The 17382-nt window shown below is 47.2% G+C and overlaps 1 protein-coding gene across 5 annotated transcripts in view; it reads left to right on the top strand.

Annotated features, from left to right (window-relative positions):
• The window catches only part of SCN3B (sodium voltage-gated channel beta subunit 3), a 40293-nt gene that overhangs the window by 11682 nt on the left and 11229 nt on the right, over positions 1-17382 (top strand). For 3 of the 5 annotated variants that reach the window (XM_074977049.1, XM_074977050.1, XM_074977046.1), the window contains exons 3-7: positions 6060-6223; positions 9211-9436; positions 10718-10856; positions 11861-11956; positions 13208-15458. In XM_074977049.1, coding sequence (XP_074833150.1) covers positions 6060-6223; positions 9211-9436; positions 10718-10856; positions 11861-11924 — 593 coding nt within the window. In that variant the 3' untranslated portion in view covers positions 11925-11956; positions 13208-15458. Of the gene's footprint in view, positions 1-6059; positions 6224-9210; positions 9437-10717; positions 10857-11860; positions 11957-12985; positions 15459-17382 lie in introns of those variants that run through there. The other 2 variants (XM_074977047.1, XM_074977048.1) reach the window with 2 other exon arrangements.

Raw genomic sequence — 17382 nt, 5'->3', positions numbered from 1 at the left:
TCCCTGCTGTCTGGCCTCGAATTGAACCCCTGGGAACTTTCAGTGACCCCAGAGTTGGTCTCTGTCTCCTCTTTTCACCCCCATTCTGGTTGAAGCCTCCTGCTCTTTTAACTAAAAGCGAGGCCCTACAAGACTTGCTCCTTGCTTTCTCGGCCCATATTTGAACTCTCTGGCCACATATGGAACCCCTATGAACTTTCAGTGACCACCCCCAATTGGCCTCCGTCTCCTCATTTTCCCCTCTCCATTCCAACTGATCACAATTTGTCTCTCTCCAAAAGTCCAGAAACCTTGTTCTCTGTCACATTGCACGAACACTCTGGCCTCACACGGAACCCCTGTGCAGTTTCAGTGACCCCATAATTGGTCGCTATGTCCTCATTTGCCCCAATTCTCCCTCAGTCCTACACCTTTCCCTTAGAGTGAGGCCCAAACTGACTTGCTCTCTGTGACCTCTTTTGAACTCTCTGGCCTCAATTTCAACCCCAGGGAACTTTCAGCGACCCCATAATTGGGCTCTGTGTCCTCATTTGACCCAGTTCTCCCTCAACCCTGCCCCTTTCCCTTCACGTGAGGCCCAAACTGACTTCCTCTGTGTGCTCTGTGACCTTGTTTGAACTCTCCGGCCTCCATTTGAACCCCGGTGAACTTTCAGCGACCCCATAATTGGCTTCTGTGCCCTCATTTGACCCCGTTCTGGCTCAATCCTGCCCCTTTCCCTTCCAGTGAGGCCCAAACTGACTTCCTCTGTGTGCTCCGTGACCTCATTTGAACTCTCCGGCCTCAATTTCAACCCCAGGGAACTTTCAGCAACCCCGTAATTGGTCTCTGTGTCCACCTTTGACCCAATTCTCCCTCAATCCTGCCCCTTTCCCTAACAGCGAGCCCCTGTCGGACTTGCTCGCTGCTCCCTCTGCTCTCGTTTGACCTCTCTGGCCTCAGTTCCAACCCCGGTGAACTTTCAGTAACCCCCCTAATTGGTCTTTGCCTCCTCTTTTGACCCCATTCTGCCTGAATCCTTCTCATTTTCCTAACAGTGAGGCCCTGGCAGGCTCGCTCCCTGCTCGCTCTCTCTCTCACCTCGGCTGAACTCTCCGGCCTCAAACTGAACCCCCGTGCACGTTCTGTGACCCGCCCCAACCCCCCAATTGGTCTCTATGTCCTCAGTTGACCCCTCGTGTATCATTTGAGCCGTCCATATCCCCAGCAGACTCTCAGCCCTGCGCTCAGTGCAACAGGACTGGTGAGTGGCACAGGAGTAGAGGAGTGGGACTGCTTTGAGAGGCAAGGAGGACGAGAGAGCAAGTCGGTAAGCCCGGCCTTGCCGCTCACCCTCAGCGTCTTAAGCACGGGCAAAGCACAGGGCCGCGCCCCGCACCAGCTTGGCTCAGAGTCCTTCATGGACTCCATTCCTACCCCCTTTGCCCTTGTCTTTCTGAGCCCCTCTTTCAGCATTGTCCTTGGGCACCTCTGCTGGCAGCCCCTTCCCCAGGCTGGCCGGCTGGCTACCTGCCTCCCTCTTGTGTGACGAAACGCTGCCTGGGGTTTGTTACACACCCACTGCTTTCAGCAGAGGCCCGTGGTTCTCGCGTCAGGAGAAGGGGGTAACTCTCCGGTCCTTGCGTCCCTCGGGAGGGACCCAACCACCGAGTGAAAAGCTCCCGAGGACCCCGCTACCACCTCTCCCTCGGCTGATTCGCGGCAGGGGCATCTCACAGGTCCCTCGGAGGCTGACACTAAACCGTCTCGGTAGGCGGCTCACTCGCCTGCGGGATTCCTAGGCAGAGAGCCTACGCAGAGGTGGGGACCCGTCAAGAGAAGAGGCCGGTTCAGCTGCCTTTCCCTGAGCTCCAGAGCAGGGATTTGACTGGCTCTGTGCGATCGCAAAGGCCTTAGCCCTGATTCTGAAGTGACGGCCAGCCCAGGGAGGCTCAGCGCCCGTCAACAACCAACGGTCACTGGGTCACTGCCCCCCCAGGCCTTTCCCCACTGAGCCTCGAGTAGTTCAGTGGTTTGGCCAGTTGCTTGGCAGGTGGCTGCCGCGAGTTCGATTCCTTCCTCCTCCACTTCAGGCCCTTTCCGTGTGGCAAAAGGCACGCAGTGCTATAGGGCTTTGGATGGTGGGGGCTTGTCGGGAGCTCAAAAAGCTGCTGTGCTCGCTTGCTTTTTGCTGCCCAAGCAGCCCCCTGGAGTTGAGTCGTGGGAGTGGGTGAGAGCTGAGTGTTCAAAACCCCTTGCCGGGGTGGGATTTGAGCCCTTCTGGCCTGTCTCTCAGGTGAACGGCCTAAACGCGGGGCGTGGAGGCAGCCCTGGGTGGCTGCGCGCCGTCTGTTTTCGCTGTTGTCGGAGAACCACTTTCCCTTCCCGTGGGCTCCGCAACCAAGTCCAGGCTGGTTGAGTGGTTCAAGCTCTGCCTTGTCTCCTAGAAGTCAAGGGTTCAAATCCCCTTTTTTCTCAAAGCGGAGGGAATTGATCCTGGGTCACTTCTCTCTCGACTGGATGCCCCAAGGGCTGGGTGGCGGGGAAAGTCAGAGGCAGAGACTCCTTCTGTCCAAGAGGAGCCGCTTTCAGCAAGTACGAAGGGAGAAGTGGGCTGGGAGGTGTGCGTGACTGCTGCTCTAGGGCTGTGGCTCTGGCTTATGGCCTGGAGCCAATGCGGTGCTGGTTCAAGTCTCCTTTCTGCTTGGTGAGTGTCAAGTGGTGCTTTGTTTTCTCAGCACTCAAGGGCTCCACTTTCAGGACATAGTAACTGGAGCAGAGGCTGCCCTCAGTGCCGTGTGTGGAGTAGGGGGCTGAGGGTCTCTCCTAAGGATCTGAGGGCCCCTGGTTCAAGTCCCTGCTCTGTCTGCTGGGTGCCCCTGAGGGGTGGAAACCAGCCCTGTGTGGCTGATGGGTTGGCTGCTCACAGGGCCTCTTGCTGCTTTTTCGTAAAGAACTTTTGCTGCTGAGCAGCAAGAGGCCCCTCTCTCTAGTCCACCGTGATTGGGATACAAGCCCAGGCTGCAGCCTACCCCAGGGCACTCCCCTGCTCTTTTGAGGGGTGTGAACTGGGGTGGCCACCTCCTGGGAGAGAGTCTGGGGAGCGATCCTTGTCCGAGCCCCCTCCCTTTCCCAAGAAGACAAAGGCCTCTGGGGAAAGAGAGGGGGCTCAGACAAGGATGGCCCCCCACAAAGGACAGTCACCTAGGAGGCAGGGGATCCTAGTGCAAGCCCCAGCGCTGAACAGGCAGCTGGGGGGCTTGAACCAGGATCTCCCACAACCCAGGCGAGTACCCGAACCACTGGACTAGAGAGTGGAGCTAGTAAAGGGACCAGCCCCAGGCGTATTTATCGCCAGTCGAACAGCTTCCACGGGAAAAAGACACTGGCAATGCAGCGGCGACTACAAAGGAAGGAATATTCAAAGCAGCGTCTCTCTCTCCTGTAGAAAGGGCATAGCCTGACGACTGGCCAACCTCAGAGCAGGTGTCGGGAGCCTGACCCAACTCACGTGGCCTTCGCTTGAGACAGAAGTGAGCCAAGATGCAATCCCTCCTTTCCCTCTCCCTTTCCCAAGAAAACAGTGGCCTCTGGAGAAAGAAAGGGGGTTAGGATAAGGATGCCCCCCCCCACCACAAAGGACAGTCACCTCCGAGGCAGGGGATCCCAGGGCAAGCCCCAGCTCTGAACAAGCAGTAAGGGGGCTTGAACCAGCATCTCCCACAACCAAGGCAAGAATCCCAACCACTGGACTAGACAGTGGGCTTAGTTACAGACCCAGCCCAATGCATATTTACCACAAGTGGAACAGCTTCCACAGAAAAAAAAACACTGGTAACTCACTGGCCATTACCAAAAGAAGACAGCACACGTAGCACACTAGATTCAAAGCAGCAGCTTTCCCCCTCCCCCACCAGCAGGGACATAGCCTGACAGCTGGCCAACCTCAGAGCATGCAGTGGAAGCCTGCTCCAAATCTTAATTTTATCAAAGTGAAATGCCTTGGACAGGCAAGCAGAGTGCCACCCTCCCACTCCCACACACACACCCCCTACAGCCCCAGAAAGATCAGGGACTATGTACCAGATGTCCTTGGATACCACCTGCTCTGCACTAAGACAGAGAACTTAATTGCCATCAACAGAGGGCCCTGCAGGAGCACCAGGCCCAAATACCATTTTATGCAAGGGAACCAGCTTCAGCACTCAAGAGAGAGGCATCTCCACCCCAGTGCCACAAAGACCAAGCCACATGCATGCTGCATTTGAGAAAAGCCTGTGTTAATATCACCCCAGGCAAGAGATTCCATTGCAAGCCTTTGTGCTGAATTGGCAGCTGGGGAGCTTGAACCAACAGCTCTCACAACATGGGCCAGTATATGAAACCACAGGAGTAGAGAGCGAGGGTAACAATAGGCCTGGCCCAGGGCACATGTCTTTGACAGAAGAGCTGCAACAAGCAGGCAATCACCTACAATGCAAGGACACCCACATCGTGAATTACCAACAAGCACATTCCAATCCACTTCTTGCACACATCAGAGGTATACCCAAACCCCTGCACTACCGAGGGAGTAGTGGGACTGACCTTGCCCAAGCAATATTTAATTCATGTTGAGCAGCTTCTGCAGGCAAAAATATGAAATCATCTTATCACCTCACCCTACCCCCCCTACATACACCAGAAACTAGGCAATCCACCTGGATGGCCGGAAACAAGCTCTTCACCCCCCCACCCCCTTCAGGAACAGGAAATCAAACCAACAGCTCTCCTGGTACAGGTGAACAGCTAAATTCAGAAAACAGTGCAGGTTGTTGTTAGCTAGAACAAATTATGGTGAGGGAACAGCTGCAAAAGACAAGCTCAGAATCCCATCTACAGGAAAGAGGATGCAGGTAACAGTCAGCATCTTGATCAAATGAAGAGATAGCGGCCTATATAACAGAGAGAGGTAGCTGTGTTTGGCTGTACTCCAACAAAACAAAACAGCAGAAATGTAGCACTTTAAAGACTAACAAAATGATTTATTTGGTGATGAGCTTTCATGGACAAACCCACCTCATCAGCTCAATCTCATGTCCAATACAGACTGACAAAACATTTGCAATACACCTGACAAATACATAGGACTGAAGTAGATGGCAGAGGGATGGGGGATGTTAAGTGTCCTGCCTGAGATAATTATGAGATTCAAAGGAAGGGAAGCAGTCCTTGTAATGCAGGAGGTAATTGATGTTTCTGTTCATACCATGTGTTAGTGTCGAATTTGCATATGAATTTTTGCTGCATCTCTATTTAAATTCTCTTTTATGCAGAGCAGATACTCTTGTTACTATTGCCCATCTGAGGACAGCATTTGATGAGTCGAGGTCTGTAGTGCCATCGCTGCATTAAAAAAAGCAGCTGCCTTCTTAAGGAAGGAAATATTTTACACCTGCCAATTTTTGTGATGCCCTAATTGAAAGCCTTTTTGGCTATCATACAGAGTCAATCCCTTTTCCCACTGCCAGTTCTGCCTGAGTCAGAGCCTCTTGTACTTAAATAAAAATTACAGAACCACAGAACTGAATGAGTTGAGCCCAGTGAAGACAAAGTGTTGCATCTGGACACAGCATGCCCCTGAAACATTTATCCCCCTTCACCTAGTGCATAGTTGCTCCGAGCTGGTGGATTCAGAGATGGTTGTAAAAGAGAATTCAGTAAGTGTTGTTAACAGACTTCACTACAGGTTTACCTGTTATTGGCTGGGAAAGAAGGTATCATGTAGCTTCCTTTCTTACATAGCATTAATTACTCTAAAAAGACTTTGAAATATGGCAAAGCAGACTCTCTGAGAATTTGCCTGCTGCAATCACATGCTACTAATTAATTATGTATTTAATTCAGCTTGGAGGAAGGTAGGTTTGTAAAACTTGCCAGTTTAAACTTTTATCCATTGTCCATGAGCACCAACAACATATTAGATGGTTATCCAGTGAGGTTCACTGTATGTCTATAAATGATGAAGTCTGAATAACAGATCATTTATTTTCCTTTGTCTTTCTCTCTCTCTGCTGCTATTTTGTTCCTGTGGTCTTCAGTTGGCATCTGTTCTCCAGTCTGTGTGGAAGTTCCTTCAGAGACGGAGGCTGTCCAAGGAACTCACATGAAGCTGCTCTGTATCTCTTGCATGAAGAGGGAGGAGGTTTCTGCAAGCACTGTGGTAGAATGGTTCTTCAAGACTGAAGGGGGGAAAGATGAGCTGGTAAGCATAATTGTTAAGCTAATTCATTGCTTCTGTTGCCCCTATTATGGAGGAAATATCCAGCAAATATGTGGGGGCAGGGATGTAAAAATGCCTTGCAGAGCATTAATTTTGGTGAAGGTCACACCAGGAAAATGAAAGCAGCAGTTGTAATGTGTTACATGTTAAGTTTGATTTGAGGAAGCTAGAAATTCCTTGAGGCCTCTCACACAGTACTGCAGATGAGAATGCTCCCTAAGTTGTTCAACCTAACCCTTCCACTACCATGCATGAACCGCAACACAAGAACTAGCAGTCCCTAAATGAAAATACATAGCAGGTTTACAACAAACAAAAGGAAGTACTACTTTACACAGTCATCCTGTGAAAGTTCTTGCCAAGATTATAATCGTATTAAAAAATAAGAAGATGAATTCATGGAGAATAGGTCCATCAATAACTATTAGCTAGGCTGGGCATGGACAGTGCCCCTAGCCTGTGTCAGAAAATGGGGATAGGTGACGGGATGGCTCACTTGATTACCTGGTCTGTTCACTCCCTGTGGGGCACCTGGTATTAACCTCGGTCAGAAGACAGGACACTGGTCTAGAAGGATCATTGGTCTGACCCAGTATGTTCACATTTTCATTTATAGCATATCCCACACACACAGGTACCAAAGCACTTTCGAAACATTGCCTCCTAACCATCTTCTCACTGGAGGCACCAAAATGTAAACTGACTTGCCCGAGCTGCACAGTTGGCCAGTGGTAGAGTGCAAGCCAGCAACGTGCATTTTGTCTAATTTTGTTTCACACTGCACTTCTAACAGGAAAAGACAGCGGCCTTATTTCCCACAGGACACAGCCCCTAAATTAGGTTTAACAGCAGCAAACTGAGACTGCACGAGGGACAACTACAATACAGCATCTTGGTTTTGCTCAAACTTCACAGTGGGAATGCAGGGTAGCAATGCAGACAGCCAAATATAGGTGGGAGAGTAGTAACAGAGAGGTAGCTGTGTTAGTCTGTACTCCAACTAAACAAAACCCCATACATGTAGCACTTTAAAGACTAACTAAATGATTTATTCAGTGATGAGCATTCGTGGGGTGGGGAGTGTGCAGTTAAAAGACTGAAAGGTGGACTGATGCATCTTGTGCCAGTTTGCTTGTTGAACAGTCGAGCTATAAACTGTGATGCATATGAAAGCAATGTCAGAACCAGGCATCCTGATTTCTGGCAAATTCCAAGACCTCACCTTCATGCCCAACAACCGATCTCTGTAAATTAAACCTCATACCACTGAAGTCCATGAAGTCATAGCTGTTGATTTCACTGAAACTACGATTTACTGCTTTCATCTACTGTTTTAATGATGGTGATAGCCTTAAGAAAGTTAATTTGATTCATGAAACAGATTATCTGTGTTTGCACAGATATTTGTTTGATTTCTGTCTGAGAAGATATTGAAACATTCTTCTGAGTTAAAATAGATGTGGACATGGTAAAAAAGAAATTTTTTTTTAATGAATCTTGTTTATATGGAGGCCTGAGTATATTCAGTCTTGCCTATTTTCACCTGCTCATGGAAACAAGTAAGGGTTTTGGTTTCAGGGTGAGTTCCACATACTTCCCCACTGGTTGAGTTCCAGCTGAGAGGGACAACTTGAAAGGATTAAAAGGGAATTCAGGATTGGCTCATCTGCTCAGTATGCTAATGAGTGAGATTCAAGGGAGTGTTTTAAGGCCATGGACTGGGCCACTAGGGACTGGCAAAAGAGTCTGCATGCTCTCACCAACCTCCTAACCCACCATCCAGTGCTTCTTACATGAACGGCTAATAGACAGCCAAACAATTGCCTCCCTTCTTGCTCCTGCAATTTGTGGGTGCACATAACAGTACGTACAGTTTTGCACCTACAATTATTTGTGGGCACGTTAGTACATTCAGACATACAAGTATCTGCTCTGTGTGCACCATTCGTAAAAATAACTTCAAGCACAGAACAACTTACACTCATAAAGCTGAGGGTGCAAAAAGAGAAGCCCACTTCGGGAAGATCAGGCCTCCAATAATGATGGCTATATAAATAAGTCATTACATTTATTGTTAGCATAATTTCAATTTTCTCTTGTAACACTTGAGTTTGAACAACTATTTCCAATACTCACGCACACAATTGTTTGTATTTACCATAGTAGCATGAGTGATTCCTGCCTCTGCCTCTGCTCTGCTTTGAGCTTGGCCAAGTCACTTGGTTCAGCTGTGTCTCCTTTTACCCACCTGTATAATGGATGCAATTCTATTTGCTCTTTTTTTGTCAAGTGTTTTGAGCTGTCCAGCTGAAGAGCACTGGAGAAGAATAACACATGATGCTTCAGGAAGAGAAGCTCTAAGCCACCTAATAGTTGGGCACTATCAAAAGCTAGAGGGGGAGTAGGCCGCACCCAACAATTTGCTAACAGGCCCATATACAGGGAGGGGGTGTGTGTGTAAAATACACCCCCACCACCATGTCCAGTTTCTTTCCCTTCCTCCCAGATGTGCTGTGTAGGGGGAGCCTGCAGGGCATGATGGAGAACCCAAGGCACCCTGAGAGTTGTAGTTCCTTGGCCTGCTCCCTACTGAGGGAGCTGTCTCCAGAGCAGGAATAGGACTGTATTTCCCAGCATGCTGTGAGCAGCAGGAGAGAGGAGGAGGAGGAAAGGGAATATTGTCTTTCACTTATGATATTTCAGCAAGATCCCAGAAGGTAATTTCCATAAAACCTTTTTTACTGAAAAATTGTTAAATGTTATAACAATCATTTTGCCAATCATGGTTTCCACTCAAATTTTTCACTAACATGTCCTGCCTATATTCATTATGTGATTATTTTGAACAACCTTGTATTGTCCACATTTAAAAAGAAAAAAAAAAAAAGCAGTCCCCCCCGCCCCCCAGAAATACCTGTGTATGGGCTTGGACAAGTAACTAATGACTCCTTCCCTTTCACCCTCACCAGATCTATGAATATAGAAAAGTACACCAGGAATTTCCAAGCCGCTTCAGTGGCCGGCTACAGTGGAATGGGAGCAAAGACATGCAGGATGTGTCCATCACTGTATTAAATGTGACCTTGAATGACTCGGGGATCTACACCTGTAACGTCACCCGGGAGTTTGACTTTGAGATTCATCGTCCACTCTTCACAAGCTCCAGAATGATCCATCTCACTGTGGCAGAGAAGGGTATGGAGGATGTGTGTGTGTGATGTGCCTGCAAACCAGACCATGCTCTTCTCAGGGATATCTCTGTGAGGGGTGGGGAAGCTGCCAACGATTCATTGCGTTCAGAATCTGCTCTTTTTCCAGCCACACTTTGTTGCAGCGAGTTTGTTGCAGGCTCAGATATGAAACCCTGCACCCATTGTGTTGGGCATATTCCAGGTTTTGGAGCTCAAAAATTTGTCCTGGAAGATGTAAACGAGCTGGGCTTAGTTAGGAGCTCCTGGGAAAGGGGACAGCAAGTGAAACACAACGTATCAAGCACACAGTGCACTGGGCTTCCTGTTTTTTTCAGCTCAGTACTCGCACTAAACCCTAGTGGTGCTCAGTGCACAGTTCTGGCAGGATGATGTTTTCCCTCTTTTCCTCCCTCTCACATTGTGTCGATCTCGCTTTTTCTCTTCTGTCTTCAGCTGTACATTGCTCTCTTTCCTACACCTGCATTACACCCCCGCAGTGAAATGCTGGTCATATGGCGGTAGGTATGCAGTTGCTAGCTTCAGTAAGCCAGGATTTCCACCTGTCCTCATTGTGAACCTCTCTCCCTTCTCTACAAGTCCTGCTACCCACAATTAAAAGCCTTTCAATTTTGTATGCATTTCTGATGGTCACCTCAAGATGGACAGGACATCTAGCAATGCCTCAGGGATTAGAAAACTAGAGCACCATAAAATCCAATTGGCATCCGGGTAAATTAAAATTGGATGGGGCGGGGGGGTTGTGCATGTGCACGCTCTGGGGAGAACATAATTGAATTAGTGGCAAGCTTGAGCACACACACATATCTTATTTCCATGAGCACGCAGGGTGAAACAGCTGATAGGGAAATTCCTTCCCTCCCCCACCCCCCCCCGCATCCAAATCCCACCCCTCTCAGACCAGGTTGAGATTCTTCGTCCACTTCTGACAGCTGGTGTGAGGACAGGAGTGGAAGGCCTCTGCTCGGGTGCTGCAGGTCAAGGTGATCTGCTGCTATATTATCAGAGTCTGTTCTTCACGGAGCCACAGTCTCTGAGGCATCCTCAGAGCTACTCATGCCAATGGCAGTTGAGTCACTGCCCCCATTTCTGACAGCAGACTCAGACTGCTGGCCTGTGTTCCAATAAGACTGTTTCAGCCTACAAGCCTCCATCTTTCATTGGTCATTCTTGCAGGTAACTTTATCTGGCTGACAACAGGAAAGGACGGGTTCTTTGAGACTGAATTTTGTAGTGGAGCCTCCTCTAATCTCTCTTTCTCCAACAGCTAGTGAAGATTTCACATCCATCATCTCCGAAATTATGATGTACATTCTCCTGGTTTTCCTCACCTTGTGGCTGCTGATTGAAATGATCTATTGCTACAGGAAAGTCTCCAAAGCAGAGGAGACTGTTCAGGAAAATGCGTAAGTAAAAAATCTTCACAGACCTGCATACATGAGTGAGCGTCTCACCTGCTGCAGAAGCTACCCAATGTGGCTCAGTGTTCACCAGGGCATCTGGCCACAATTAAAAGCATTTCAATCTTGTATTCGTTTTTATTGCCACATCGCTGAATCCTTGTGAAATGTAGCAAGACTGAATCTCCCATGAAAGGGTCTGTACACTTGGTTAGCACAGGCCTTTTTTGCAACTCAAAGTGAAGACATGTTGGCCAAACTGTGCTCAATTGCAGTATCACAAGGCATCTTTTCAGAAGACCATAGGAGACACTTTCGTGGGACTTGCCTGTGTGACAAAGTGCTGTGTGTGGTGATGGGCAACACATAAGCTGTGGAAGACCCTGTTCTTTGTAACCTAACCAGCCAGGCTCCAGGTGACACTTTTGTTCCCCAGGAAACAACGGAGTCACCTGGTTGCCTAGGTTACAAACAGCAGGATCTTCATTGCTTAGATGCTGTCCATCACCACCAAAACTCCCTCCTGCCCTCGGCCTGGCCAAACTTTGTTACAACCCGTATTATGCCGAACTCATGATCATGAGCAACATGTATTGGTGGCAAAAAAGACTGAGGCAAAGACAATTCAAGCATCAGGCTCCTGGGGATTGTTCCAAACTGTGTTTCCCACCTCACATTTACATCAGCGAACAAAGCCCTTTGTATGCAGTGGGGGTAGGGAGAATATATTCCTATGACACTATCCTGGGTCAAAATCCACCCAAAAGAATTTTTAAGGGGTGTTCTCTATGATGTTACTCTGCACCTTACGAAGCCAAGGGCAGTTAAAGTCTGACCTACCAGAGATGCCAGGTCACAGGCACTCAGTGCCTCTGAAAAGCAGGGTGTCAATGGCAACTCTCAACAATTTCAATTTCAACCGTACCCTTGAAATATCTCAGTTTAAGCTTGCTTCTAGCACCACCCAGGGTTCTTTTGACCTGTGGTGAGAACTCTCCTTTGCTCTTTAGGACTGACTACCTCGCTATTCCATCGGAAAACAAGGAAAATTGTGCTGTGCCTGTGGAGGAGTAGCCAAGGATAGATGGGCTGTGACCTGCAATAAGGTACATAAGCTTGATTAAAAAACTGGGGTGTGGCTAGTGTATAGTGAACATCTGACCGATTCTGTTCTCCAACTTGTGGGGTACCCTAAAAACCACTAGGAAGAAGTGTAGTAAAATGGGGATGTTATGTAATCCTGACAAAAGACTTAGAGAAATGGGGGGGCAGAGAACTATGTTTCCTGGCATGCCTTGTGGCCGACACTTCCACCGTGGCACTGGAAGCAGTTGAGCATGTCTAGATTGTGGGTGCATTTACGTTCTTATAACATGAATAGCAAAAGACTTGGCTGTGCCTTAGCCTTGTTCTGTCAGGAACTTATTTCACATAACCCCTAATGTACACTACAGTAGCTAAGCATTTATGTATTTCTCCTCATGCACCTCAGTGAAGTACAGCTGGGCTATTAGCACCCTGTTACAGATGTGAAACAAGCAGAAAGAAACTTGCTCAAGTCACATGTTGAGTAGGTAGTAAAGCAGGGGAATCAAACCTGATGTCTCCATGGTACAGCTGCTTAGCAGTTTTCCAATGTAATGTCATTGAAGCTGAGCCTCTACAGGCTGGCACGTGCCCGGCTCTGTGACAGCCTAGGGATCTCTGCCACTAGGTGGACTTGGCATTCCTCATCCTTTCTTCCTTGGTGTGTTTGAAACAAAATTTCCAGGGCTATCCAGCTTGCTGGGAAATTTAGGTCAATCTACTCGTATCCTCAGTTGGACAGAAAGCATATTTGTCAATAACGAAATCCCCAAGTTTTAGCCAGCTAATCCAGAATCCCACCCTGAACTATTCTTCCTTTACTGCTCTTCACAAGCCAACACTTCTAATGCACTCTAGGTCCCCAGGCAACTGGAGATTGGCTCCAATGGCTTTTTGGGTGTGGTATATTCTACAGTGTCCTGGTTTCCCCAATTTAAAAAACTAAACCTGTTGCTGTTTCACACGTATTTTGAAAATGTATTTTGAAAATGACCCAGTATGGCCATTCTTATGTTCTTATGTTGTTCCCCTTTTGCTATTTCCAAAAGATGCTGCAGAACTTCTACATTCAGATACAGGACTCCACGTTTAGAACTGAAAGCACCATTTCTGCATTTGACTGCATGTACGGTTGCATTTTTAACAATGCAGCTCTCTGTGCAGCCTCTCAGGTGCTATGAACAGATGTAACATCAGTTATTATACACAAGACTATGCTTCTGATAAGAAGCATTACTCATAAGGTGGGGATGGGCTTCTGTTCCTTGCAGGCACTCTGAAGTTGGAAGGACCAAATCACTCCAGCCAGGTTTGGGAGAACTCTTCAGCACCAAGAAGAAATAAGGGAAAATGTAAATTCTCTTCCATTTGGCTTGGACATTGCACAGCCTTGACTTCGACTTCAGGACTCCATTTGCTAAAGGATTCTCCTTTGACGCATGCTGAGCAAAGGGGGTTGGGCTGCAGATGGCACTGCTCCATGCTAAGTTTTGCTCCCACTGTCATCTAACGGCCTTGTAGATACAAGTATCATTTATTCCCTTTTCCATGTTCTTTTGAACAATGATAACTTGACATTGCAGTACTCAAGGTTATGTCACATTACCCTGACGCATGTAACCATCAGCAAGGTCACTTCAGCATGGTGCTCAACTGATAAAGCCTGAACTGTCACTTCAATTATGAAAAAGAGTATCATAACCCAGCACCACAGAATGCTTGCTGTCTCCCATTCACATGCTTCTTCATGCTGCCCTGCACCTTAGGCTGTTGTTGCAAATGGGAAAGAAGGATCTGGAGAAGCAGAAAGTTCATAGCAGCTTAGAGCTGCGCAACATTTATGATAATGCTCAGCATGCAGAGAATTAGTGAATCATAGGGAACTAGCTGGCCATGCACAACCCACTCCTTCAAACAAGTTCCAGAGTGTTTTAACCTACTTCAGAATACTCAACACATGGGTGCAGGGTTCACACAGCCAGTTAGCACGTGGCAAGCTAGTGCAATGCAGATTTACAGCCCAGCTTGTCATACACTAACTGTATAGCCATGCCCTCAAGCTGCTCGCTGATAATTTGGGATTCCCTGCTATAAACTGCAACAATTGTTAGAACTGATGTTTGTTTCACTTAGCAACTGCTTGTCTTAGCTGTCTCCATTAGCCTTGCTCTATTAACTTGCACCACTGGTAGTGTTTGCTTACCATGGAAATAACCGATATCAACTAGTGTCTTGGAACAATCACAGGAGAACAACCCTGGGAGAGGAAACTCCCGTTTGAGGAAACTTTGCTAATTTCAGAAAGAGAGTAAAAGACCGGAGCCCCTGAAGGGAGGAGAGAGACAGTCTGGTTTAGGTAAGCAAGCAAATGAAACAGAACGGGAAAATGATGAGGTGGCTTTGCAATTCGAGGAGCTTTTTATAGCTAATTAAAAGTTATTATGGTACAGTTGCACCACCTAGAGGCAAACCGTGGTGATTTTCTCCCATAGCCATTAATACTGCATTATTTCTTGTAATAATTATTCACTGTGCTGAATACTTGGTGTTAGTCTTATGTGACCAAATTATTGCAGAGCAATTCTCTCGTCAATTGTTTCCCTTATAAACGCAGTACTAACAGTGTATAGACAGATGCAGATACAGTAGCAAGGTGAATCTGCCACATGGATTCTTTACTCCTAAATAGATAAAGTGCTCACTGACACAGGCATGCTTTCCGAACATGGAACTCCTCTGCTTTTATCTGGGGTTAGAGAGACCCAAACCAGAATTCAAAGTGGTGGTTATTCAAAGACCCAACCAGATCAGGCTCCTCAGACTACCCATAGCACACAGGTGGAGCACAGCTAAATATTAAGCATGTTCCAACAGAAATACCTAATAAGTTTTTAGAATCTCCAGCGTTTAAAATGGAGGAAGAACGCTCCCTTATTTAGGTTATGTTGGAAGTTTTCATTTTTCCTAGGCTCACTTATTCAGCCTAAAATGTTACGGGAGGAACACTAACCCGCAATCCCCAGCAGTAGAGCCTAGAGCAGAGGAAGTGGGTCAGGAATGTAGGATTCCATATTTGCCTGTGACATTCATTGTGTTGTGGGACTTTAAGCAAGTCACTTAACCTCCTCAATTATTAAAGAGCCTTGACAGCCTCCTTAGGGTAAATGAATGGCCATATTTTATCCTCCCTCCTTTCTGATTTTCTCCAGCTAAGCAGATGTTTTGTGTGTGTGTCTCATCTTCTACTAACCCTGTAATTTGTTAGATGCTCCTACCGACAGACTCCATTACCCTCTCAAGCACTTTTAGGGAGGGGAACCTATTTGTTGGGAATGCTGCACTAGGATTCCCTGTCTTCTGATTGACAAGGAGCTGGGGGGTGGGATTTGCCCCAAGGGACTGTTAAACATAGTCTGTCATGTAGGACAATCACCTCTCCCCCCCAATGGCAGGAAAGAACCCTCTCTGTGTATATGGAAATAAGACAGAATTACACAGAACAATAAAAATGAAGCAATCAAAGTCACTGTCATTTGTTCAGTACTTTTTTTATTCATAATGTATTTTTCATTGTTCTAGCTACTTTACATTTAATTTGGCTTTGTAGCCTTTGTAATTCCTAGTTTCCTAGCAGATAAGTATCTTATCACACCTTGCGCACAGCGCAAAGTTTATTACAGAGCCAAACACAGTTAGCCAGACAGTGCCTCAAAACGCAACTGCTCTTCCTTCTGCATGTGGCCCAGCCCCAGAGTTTGTGTTGCCACCACAGAGCATTCAACAAGGTGGAGGTGAGCCTTGTTCTGTGTCTCTCTCCCTCCCAGTTTAGAGTATTACAGTTTAGAGGGGAAATGCCCCTTTTGGGGATGATCATACACCCCATTCCTGCTGATGTGAGTAAATCCTTACTCAATGGGATTATTTGCAAGAGTAAGGATTACTCACCTGAATCAGGGTTGCAGGATAGAGGCCCATGCATGGTGAAAAGGTAGTTCAGGAATGTAGCAGCACTGCTCAGCCACAGAGCATTTGAGGGTGTGAGAGCTGTGGGAAACAGAATGCATTGCAACCTGCTGGTAACACTGCAAAAGTGTTGTTACTGTCCAGTACCAAGAGTACAGTTTGGTGCTTCCATCTTTGTTCTGTTGTTTCAAGGGGCAAGGAGACTTATGGGCTCGCACACCATCTTGGAGAGGAACGATGCTCAGGTGGCTCAAGCTCTTTTGTCTTATACAGTTGCTGTTTCTTAGCAGCAGCCACCAATCTCCCACATTCTCTTGCTGCTGGGGCAGTTCAGACTGAACTTAAAAGCAGAGCATGCTCAAGCAGCTCTCAACGCTGCATTTTTCTAACTCAGGTCAGATTCAGGAAGCTGGCCCTTTAATGTTAGTAATGAAACTGACCAAAATAAGTGAGGTAACAAAAACTGTCAGAGGAGCAGCCCCCTGAGCCATGTGCAAATATAATTCCTTCACCAGAAGGAAAGTCCTTTCCCCACCAAAATAAAAACACATTCATTTCATAGCATAACACAAACTGCTGCAAGGAACGACAAGCAGGGAGAGCACCCGGTCAGCCCATCTCGGACAGAGGGAAATGGGAATACAACAGCAGTGATTGTCCTGCAGCAGAGAGATGTAGGAAGGGAGCAAATGGAGCCATGCAAACACTGCAGCTGCAGAATGCATTCTGGGGGCCAGTTCTCTTCGTATAGCTAAGGCTGAGCAAGTGGAAGGGGACAGTAACACTATTTTGGCTAGTCTGCACATCTAGAAAAAAGCATTATATGGCACAAAAGAGATTCACCTGTGTTTCAGAGCCTGCAAATCATAAGAGCGAGCAGAGGCTGATCAGACAGGAAGTTAATATTCAGTACTCTAAACAGTACCTGTATGTGGTCATTTTTCAGAATGGTTATTCCACACATTTTGGTCTACTCATTTCCACCTAGAGTTGTCTTTAAACAAGAACACAGATCATTTCATAACCAATGCCCTCACACTTCTCAAAACCTCAAGCCAGGTTCCAGTCTACCGCACCAAGAGGCTGTCTGTCAGTGGTAACAAAACAGAACCTACCAGCTTCCAAATGGCCACGTGTGGCTGAGCTGAAATACATGGAAATCCACAGAGGATGCATTTAGTGTTTGAGGTGGGAGGAAGAACAGCTTCTCTGACAAAAAACATACAACAGACTTTGACAATAACAAGTCAAGGACGTTACAAGTAGAACAGCCACTGCGAGGAGCAAGGCCCTCCCTCTAGGGTACTGAAGTATTCTTTGGAGAAGGCTGGTGTTGGTGGCATGTGACAGGAGTGTGAGCTACAGCGCATGCAGAAGCCTGTCACGCAACAAATAATTGTAGTATTTAACCAAAAACTCTTGCTCTCAGAATAGACAGAAATCATCACAGGATGTTCATACTCTGCCTACAACTCACCTGAAA

The sequence above is a fragment of the Carettochelys insculpta genome, chromosome 25 (genome assembly GCF_033958435.1).
Source record: "Carettochelys insculpta isolate YL-2023 chromosome 25, ASM3395843v1, whole genome shotgun sequence".
In the NCBI taxonomy this organism is placed as follows: Eukaryota; Metazoa; Chordata; order Testudines; family Carettochelyidae; genus Carettochelys; species Carettochelys insculpta.
This window is presented reverse-complemented; position numbering and strand designations above follow the sequence as displayed.